The sequence below is a fragment of the Elephantulus edwardii genome, unplaced genomic scaffold, assembly GCF_000299155.1.
Source record: "Elephantulus edwardii isolate Elephantulus edwardi_28Jun2011 unplaced genomic scaffold, EleEdw1.0 scaffold00044, whole genome shotgun sequence".
Classification (NCBI taxonomy): domain Eukaryota; kingdom Metazoa; phylum Chordata; class Mammalia; order Macroscelidea; family Macroscelididae; genus Elephantulus; species Elephantulus edwardii.
This window is the reverse complement of record NW_006399794.1, coordinates 9,087,632-9,096,771: the sequence shown is the minus strand read 5'-3', so window position 1 is coordinate 9,096,771 and position 9,140 is coordinate 9,087,632. Positions and strand designations below refer to the sequence as shown.

Here is a 9,140-nt window from a genome sequence, read left to right as displayed (position 1 = left end):
AAGTAAATGTTTCATGAAGTTTTTGTTTCGATGATGTATGTGAATAGTCTTTATAGAAAATGCTTTTCATGTGTGTGCCTTAAGAATATTATTTCAACACAATCAAGAGTTCAGTTTGAGTTTGGGATCTCTAGGTACTGTATCTTGACAATATTGTTAAGGGTCCGATTTTAGTTCTGATCTGCCATTCTGTTTGTTCCAGCCTTGCTGGTATCCCCAGTGACCCTCAGAATTACATACTACATAGTCTCAGGCAGAATATAGCTTGGATTTTCACTGGCTTAAATTAGTTTCGGCCTTTTTCTGAACTCACCAGCAGCAAGGGGACAGAAATACCATGACTACTTCAGACTAATCTGGGTTGGATATTTGAGAACTCACTGTGTTGCTACATGTCCTTGAGTAAGAAGGGACTTGTGGCTGGCTCTTTAGGAGGTTTTCAGGGGCTGTAAACGGCAGGGGAGGTGACAGCCCATCTTCCTAACAAGTAGCTGGTGGATTTGAAATGCTTGCCTTTGGGTTGGCAGCATAATTCCTTACCACTAGGCTATTGGTGCTCCCTTCACTGTTGTGAACAAAGATGCAATAGAGGAAATTCTATATATTATGGAAGAATTATAGAGGCACTTGAGTTGACACAGTAAAACATTTTGGTGTGGGGATGGTCAGAAGAGCGAGATGCCAAAGCTAAGTAGGCAAAAGGTGAAGGGTTCCAAGTGGTTAAGGTCCACATGAACAAAAACTGCACAGGCAGAGAGCTTAAATAAGGCTTCGGAAGCATGAGAGGTAGTGAGCAGATACTAGATCAAGGGCAGGAGTCATGGCAAGGAAGATGGACTCTTTCCTGGAGGAAGAGGAGCCACTAAAGATCTTCAAGGGACTGAAATGACCAGATTTGTATCTAAAGTTACGGATTGAAAGGAGGTGAATTAGATGTCCTATATATCGACTGTAATTGTAGGGAGGTGACTGAACAAGCAAGAAGTTTTATGTAAAATCAACCCAATTTCCCAATTCAACTGTGGAAGGAAAGCAATCTGATTTTCCTAGCTGTGTCTACTACGGATTATGGAGCCTTTTTGCTGTTGCTGGTTTGAGCCTCGTGTTATCTTTTGAGGAGAGGGTGAGGATTACTTTGCTGACTATGCTGCAGAGAACTATGTATATAGTTTGACAGGGAATCTTGGACATGGGACAATTTATTTTTGCCCAAGCCTCCTTTCTGGTTTTGAAATTTATTATAAGAGGTGCTAGATGGACTTGAAGGTATTATCTGCTGGGTGAGGTTTAGTGTCAAAGATAAACTGAAGTAGAGGAAAATACATAGAGAATCCTCTTTGGTACCAGTATCAAAGTAGAGCAGCTGTAATGGAACACCACAGTAATAATTCCATCACCGAAGCTCATGTCTGTATTTTAGACCAGTGATTCCCCCTCTCCTCCCCCTTATTATCTCAATGTGTGGGTTGTGGGCAAAAATATACTGAAGGTCCAGTCTTAGAGAAAATCTCATCTTCTTAATCCAGTAATATAGCAGCTGTCATATTAAGTTTTAGGGCAGCTGTCACATTTTTAGGCAAGTGGGTAAACCTTTTTCAATCTTCCCATAACAAGCTTGTCAAATATGAAAATCGGGCAGGTTGACTAGATTCAAACCTAGCTTCACAATTTATTGGTGATTATAAACTAGCTTTGTGTTTCTCACATTCCCTGGCTTTTCTGAAGCCGGATTTCCCTTTTCTGAGTCCCCATCAAGCCCAGATCTAACAATAAAGACTTCCAGGAAATTCCCAGCAAATTTATTTCCGAATCCTTCTCCAACAAAGGAAGGAACTTTTCCTGGATTCCAATATTCTCTGCTGAATGACTTTAAGCTTTTGGTGGGGTTTAAAGTTCTCATGTCCTCTTCCTCAATGGCTGTTCAGTACGAGAGGGGAGGACATGAGAGTAATGTGTGATCCTGTCTAGAAACAAAGTAATGGTTTAAGGGTCCTCTGAAGATTACTGAAGAATTGGTTAGAGGTTACTTCCAGCTATTCACTCCGCCCACCAATGTCATGGTGTACTACTGAACAGGAAACAACTCATAGCCGACTCTCCAGTGGGTTTACAGAGGCATGGGAGAAGACTGTTCATCTTTTATGAGTTGAGCAGCTGGTGGGTTTGAACTGTGTGCCTTTGTGGTGGTAGGTCTCTAAGCTAGATGTCAAATGCAATCATTTTTGGGAGCCAAGTTGCAATTAATTAAAGGATACATATCGCACTTGCATTAAGGAAAGCAAAACTGCTAACCAAATACAAACTAAGAACCTAAAACCCGAGTTTTCTACTCCCGGTAGCTTGAGCATTTGGACAGTTCTCATTCTGTGGAAATTCCAGGGGGAATATCAAACAATCCATTTACACATATTTAAATGGTAGATTTTATCTGTTCTGCAAAAAGAGGACTATCTGCTTTCCCAGAAGGTTATGGGCCCATTAAGACTATTCATTTTACACCTCTATGCACAGTTTTTCTCAGAGATCAGGAGAATGAATGTCAAAGGTCCGAGAACATGGTCACAGACGTTCCTGCCCTAGTTACATTCGTGGTGTTTCAGGTGTGGAGGAGCTGTGAATGCTGGCTTTCTCTTTCTGAGCGAGGTCTTGCTGAAGCCCCCGCAGCAGCTGGTTTAGGAGTGTGAGGTTGCTGTCTCTGCGAGGCAGTGGCAGGGGTGGGAGGCAGTTTCCTTTGTATTCGATCACTGCCATCTTGGCCCGATCCTGTTCATTTCTATTTGGGATCTGCACCATTCTTGTGTAGCCTCCATTATGACCTTGGAATCGAGGGGCTAGCACTTTAAACAGCTTTGGAATCAAATCCTTCTCCTAAAAGAGGAGGGTAATGAAAGAGCAGAGTCAGGTACCACTGCAGAGTTAGTTAACTTTCAGTCACTAAGAAATACCAGCCCCCATCTCCTCCCCTGCCCCCATACATACACCTATCCCTTTTGGTAGAGTCAAAGCTACAGAAAGAAGTCAGTTACAGAGAGTAGTGAAGTTTCAGATTCACATATAAATTCAACTTACTTAAAATATTTCTAATTTAGTTCACACTATCTGTCAAGCAGTAAAGACTCTAGCTTAATTCCTTTATTACCCTTTCACTAACAAATCACCTCCTCCCTCAACCAAAGGGTTGGGAGACAGGTCAGATGAACTCACCGTCAGCCAGAAGTCAGCCATACGCATGGCTCGTTCGTTAGTGTCTCCCAGCTTCCCATAGTCTATAAGCTGTAGTAAAAATCAATATAATACTATTAATAATCCAATACGAGCAGAAGATGTGATGCCAAATTAGTATTCCTCTACTGCCCAATGACAAACCATTTTCATCCCATGTGCAACACCCACCCTCAATTCTGAATTAGACAGTCTTCCATTAGAAGTGCCAGAAAAGCATGGACTGTCAAAACAATGAACAGCTCAGCTCTGTCTTGGAAAAGATGCAGCCGGAGTGCTCTTTGGAGGTAAAGATCGCAAAGCTTCGTCTCACAAACTTTGGACATGCTGCTAGTAGAGGCTAGTCCTTGCTAAGGTTTACCATGCTTGTAAAGGTGGGAGGTCAGAGAAAGAAGCCCAAAGAGATGGACTGTCACCGTGACTGCAGCAATGGCCTCAAGGGTATAAGAGATGGTGAGGACGGCACAGGATTGAGATCTGCTGTTCACAGGGTTGCAATGAGCTGAGGTCGACTCCAAACATGACATTCGGAGTAGTATGGGGTTCCAACTTTGGGCAGGGAGGTCTCACTGTTGAAATCTAGCAGACCCGCCCCGCTCTGGCCAGATCCCAGGGGTGAACTAGTGGGTCCCGCCAGCACCAACCCTGCGAGGCCACGCCTCTCACCCTCTCGGCGTAGCCTCTCATCTCGTCCACGCGCGCCCATGGCGCCTCGATGCGTTCGTGTCGCACGAGTCCCGTAAGTAAGTTCCGTAATAGGTGAATACGTGACTCTGGACCAAGGCCCAGGCGGCGAAACACGCGGCCGTGGGAAATGGCGGCAGCGACCGACAAACGCATCTTCCCAGCTTCTCCCGCCCCTTGGAGCCGGAACTGGAAACTCGTGGGCAGACGCGAATTTCGGAGGACGCATGCGCCGTAGCCAGGTGCGTGGTGGACGTCTTTGCGCATGCGCAAAAGAGCCTGCCTAGTTGGCAACCTGGGGGGAAGGGCGGAGAAGGGGTGTTGACCATTTCCAACAGAGGCGAGCTAGGCGCGAGTGCCTGGCCAGCTCCAGAGTAACGAGGCGCCCTCTAGTGTGGGAAAAGCTGGCTGTTGAATTTCTCTGTGCTGCGTCAGCTGTAGTGGCATTTAGGGCATTGGTACGTTCGGCCATGGAGCTCGTTGAGAATGTATCTGATGGGAAAGGCGCCCGCAGGGCCTGAAGGCGGGGATGAGGGGTTGTTTCAGGGCCTGTATGAGGACCACCTGTCAGGCCCTGGGCGATGGTGAACTGATATGTTTGATACCATGACCGCAATTCCCCCCAACCCTCCACCTTCCAGATTCTTTGCTGAAAGGAATAAAATGGTGCCCAGAAAATGATGCAGATAGCAAGAATATGCTTTTGTTGCATTAAAAACAACTCCCCCCCCAAACACAGGGACCTCCCAAAACAAAACCCCACCAAAACAAACCACCTAAAACCGTCCACAGCTCTCTACCTTTGAGTCAAGTACATGGAATTATCCCAAAGACATAGAACAGTGAAGAAAAGAAAAAAAAAAATGGAATGGATTTATACTTTGACATTTTTCTCACTGTCGGAGATAGTTCTGACTCGTTATTGTTAGGAACGGTGAAGTCAGATGTATGACTCATAGCGACCCTATGTGCAACAGATTTGACCCTGTCCTGTTCTGTGCCGTCCTCAAAATCTCTGACCTCTTGATCCCGTTGCTGCAACGACTGTGTCAGTCCATCTCATTGAGGCTTATGGTTAGGGTTAGAGTTAGGTTGTGACTCATACACAATAGCTCTGAACCCTGCCCTATTCTGAGCTAATCTCACTGGTCTCCAACACACCTGCCCCTATTAACATTGTCACTGTGTCCATCTCATCCTGGGTCTTCCTCTCCTGCACTGTACCTCCATGCTTCCAAGTATGATGTCCTTCTCCAAGGACTGGTTCCTCCAAGAAACAGGCCCAAAGTATGTGAGATGGAGAAATCCTTCAGTCCGAGGAGCATCCTGGTTTCACCCTCTTTTAGGATAGACCCGTTTGTTCTCTTGGTAGTTCAATACTCTTCTCTAGAATCACAGTTCAAAGGCATCAATTCTTCTGTCATCTGTAGTCCTTGTCCTGTTCTCTGATGCATAACAAGTAATTGTGAAGACCATGGCCTATATCAGATATACCTTAGTCTCTAGACTAGCCAATCCTTGCTTGTCAGCACTCTGGAGAAGTCCCTGACAGCAGACTTTTCTAATCCAATTTGTCTTTTTATTTTCCGGCTGCTAGAGCCTACAGGTGGACCTGAGCAAGCTGAAATTGTTAACAATCTCAATCTCTTCCCCATCTATTATGGTGGTTGTAAATCAATCCAGTGGTGAGAATCTTTGTTTTCTTGATGTTTAACTTCAATCCATATTGAAGTCTACAGTCCTTGGCTTTCTGTAGCAGATGCTTCAGGTAATCCTCAGTTTCAGTGAACAGGGTTGTGTCATCTGCTTAACACTAGTTGTTGATGAGTCTTCCTCCAATTCTGATACCACTTTCTTCTTCATATAAAACAGACTCCTGAGTGATCTGTTCCACATTTACATTAAAATATGGAGACAGGATGCATTCCTGAATCAGTATTTTTTAATTTTTTTTTTTAATTTTGAACTATGCAGTGCTTCCTTGCTCTGTTCTGAAGACTGCTTCCTAGTCCAAGTACAGGTCAAGTGTTTGGGATTCCCATTTTTTACAAGGTTAGCCACAATTTGTTGTGATCCACACAGTCAAATGTCTTTGCATAGTCAATGAAACCCAGATAGACATTCCTCTGGTGCTCTCTGCTTTCAGCCAAGATCCATCTAACATTGGCAATGATGTCCATAGTGCCACAGCCTCTTCTAAACTCAGCTTGTACTTCTGTTACTTCTTTGTTCCAGTCACTTTTGGATAATCTTCAGCAAAATTTTGCTTGTGGGTGATATTAGTGATATTGATCGACAGTTTACATATTCTATTAGATCTCCTTTTTTTGGGAATGGGAATAAATATAGATCAATTCCAGTCAGTTGGCCAGGTACTTGTCCTCTAGATTTCTTGATACAACCCAGTGAGCACGTCTAAGGTAGCATCTGCTTGCTGAAATATGTCAATTGGTATCCCATCAATTCCTGGAGCCCTGTGTTTTGCCAGTTCTTTCAGAGCAGTTTAAACTCCCTTCTACATCACCATTGCCTCTTGGTCATATGTTGTTTCACATTGCTGTTGTTATATGCCATTGAGTCTCGTGTGACTCATAGCGACCCTATGTACAACAGCTCTGAACCTTGCTCTATCTTGAGTCACCTCACTGTCTCTGACACCTACCCCCATTCCCCAGACACTGAGCCAATCCATCTCATCCAGGGTCTTCCTCTTTTGTGCTGTCCCTCCACCTTCCCAAGCATGATGTCCCTCTTCACGGACTGAGCCCGGCTTGCAATATGCTCAGATTTTTCAGATAGAGCTTAAAAATTCTTGCCTCCAAGAAGCAGCTTGGTTTCACCCTCTCTGGGACATACCTGTTTTTTCTCCTAGCTGTCCATGGTTAATTCAATACTCTTCTACAGCACCACAACTCAAAGGCATCCATTCTCCTTCTATCATCCTTAGTTACTGTCCAGCTTTCTGAAGCATAGCAAGTAATTGTGAAGACCATGGCCTGGATCAGGTGCACCTTAGTCTCTAGACTGACATCATTGTTCTCCAGTACTCTGGAGAGGTTCTTAACAGCAGATTTTCCCAGTCCATTTTGTCTTTTTATTTCCTGGATGCTGATACCAAGAGTGTTGATTGTGGAGACAAGCAAGCTGAAGCTGCTAACACGCACAGTCTCTTCGCGTTCTGTCGTGATGCTGCCAATTGGCCCAATGGTGAGAATATTTGTTTTCTTGATATTGAGCTTAAATCCATATTGAAGGTTGTAGTCCTTGTTCTTCTACAGCAAATACCTCAGGTCCCCCTCAGTTAGTGACCCTCTCTTTGAGTTCTGAGGCTACAAATAGAAACAGAAATGGACTGCCACATTTTTCAGAGATGCTAGTGTATTAGAGATGTGGCCTTTTGGCTAGCAATGATGTTGCCAGATGCTGGCTCTAAATGATGACTAGAAAGACAATTATCCAAAAGGAAATTTATGTGCCAAAAAAGGTATAGCTTTATTAGAGAACAAGAAAATCTTACAGGAGAAGGACATTTAAGGCCTGGGAGGAACTCAAGCATGTATCTACAAGCAACAAATGTTCAGAGCTTTTTGGGTTGGTTTCTTATTGGGAGGAGTTGTTTTTAGGACTAAAGGAGGTGTGGCGTTCTCATGGCTTGGATTGGATAGCTACAATTCTCCTTCTAAATCCTTTGTGCACACAATTCAAGATATATGTAAGGGAGTTTGGGAGGAGATGGCAAGACTCGTTAGTAAATTTTTGGCACAGGCATAAGATCACTGTTGTCTGTGGTTGGTGTTCCACTCTCTTCTTTGAACTGTCTGTGACTTTAGATCACTGCTCAGTCCTGTAAGCCCTGGCTGTGTGTGCATGCAACTCCATTTCATCCAGTCTTGCTTGTCTTCTGAAAAACAGTCTTCTGAGTTTCTAAGGCACTATTCCTTACATGCTAAGACAATACTCTTAATGTCAGGTCTTTGATGTTTCCCTTAAATTGGTTCATGTTTTAGCAAATTCTTAGCTAGATGTGTATCAGTAAGCTTGCGTAAGCTGGAGTGCTGGAACGTGCTAGTGTGTGTGAGCAGATTCCTTTGATTTTCCTTTCTGCCCCAACTTCACGTGGACAGGCTCTTTTGACTTTCTCAACTGCCTTTGTTCCTTAGGTCCGTGTAACAGACTTCAAACTTGCCACTAGAGCTCCTTGCTTTTTAATTACATAAGTGTAGCTTTTGAAAATATTTTTCAGTGTTGAAGTATGAGCACTTTGACGGTACTTTGCCATTGAGCCAATCAAGCTATAGAGTCCTGATTCGGTGTGTCAGGGGAGAGCTAGGCACCACAGAGTTTTCAGTGGCTAATGTTTTGTAAAGTTGTTGTTGAGTTTTTTTTTTTTAAATTTTACAAAAAAATCAGGATGGGTGTATTGGCGACAGTGCAATTGGCACAGGACAGAGCAGAGTTTAGGGCTGTTGTACACAGGGTCGCTTTGAGCCACAAGTGACTTGAAGGTACATAACATCATCAACAACAACAACAACAACAACAAGATTTTGTGAGTGCATATCCAGATTTTTCTTCTGAGGAACATCTGGGTGGGCTAAAACTACCAACATTTTGGTTAGTAGTTAGCTTTTTTACATCACCAAGGGACTCAGGCAATCTTTAGTTTTGTTATGTAGTGTTGAATAAGAACTGACTCATAGCTGACTGTACAGTGGGTTTTCAGGGACAGGTAATTGCATGGGAGGAGACTGCCCATCTTTCTTCCATGGAATAGCTGGTGGATTTGAACTGTGTGCCTTTGCTTTTACAGCACAGCTGTTTACCTCCTAATCCACCAGAGCTCTTGGTAATCATATTGTATTCAGTTAAAATTAATTAATTTTTCTCACAAAGTCGCTGGGATATGGACTTTAATAGCAAAGGAAAACACATCCGCAAATGGAAACAAAACCATAGTAAGTATTGAATTTAAGAAAATAAACTTCTGATCAATATAAAAATAAATTTGAGGTGGTCTAGATTTGTAAAGGCATGTGAGTTTGGGATAAGAAAACTACATAATCCATGATGGAGATGTTTTGCTCTGGATATGGTGGCTTGAGGTTTCCACTTGGCTTAACTTTTTGATGTGGTATTATTTCCCCCTCCCTGAGGAAAATTAAACAAAACCCAAGGCAACCAAAATATGACTTTGAGTCTATCCCACCTGAATTTCAGAACCATCTCAGGAACAG

The 9,140-nt window shown here is 43.4% G+C and overlaps 1 protein-coding gene across 1 annotated transcript; it reads right to left on the bottom strand.

Annotated features, from left to right (window-relative positions):
* Positions 1-2,580: 2,580 nt before the first annotated feature.
* On the bottom strand, positions 2,581-4,062 carry MRPL17 (mitochondrial ribosomal protein L17). The gene is made up of 3 exons (XM_006885630.1): positions 3,889-4,062; positions 3,205-3,273; positions 2,581-2,868 (listed from the first exon to the last, which is right to left on the bottom strand). Exons 1-3 carry the CDS (start codon positions 4,060-4,062, stop codon positions 2,581-2,583), a joined length of 531 nt encoding a protein of 176 aa, XP_006885692.1.
* Between the last annotated feature and the right edge of the window lie 5,078 nt (positions 4,063-9,140).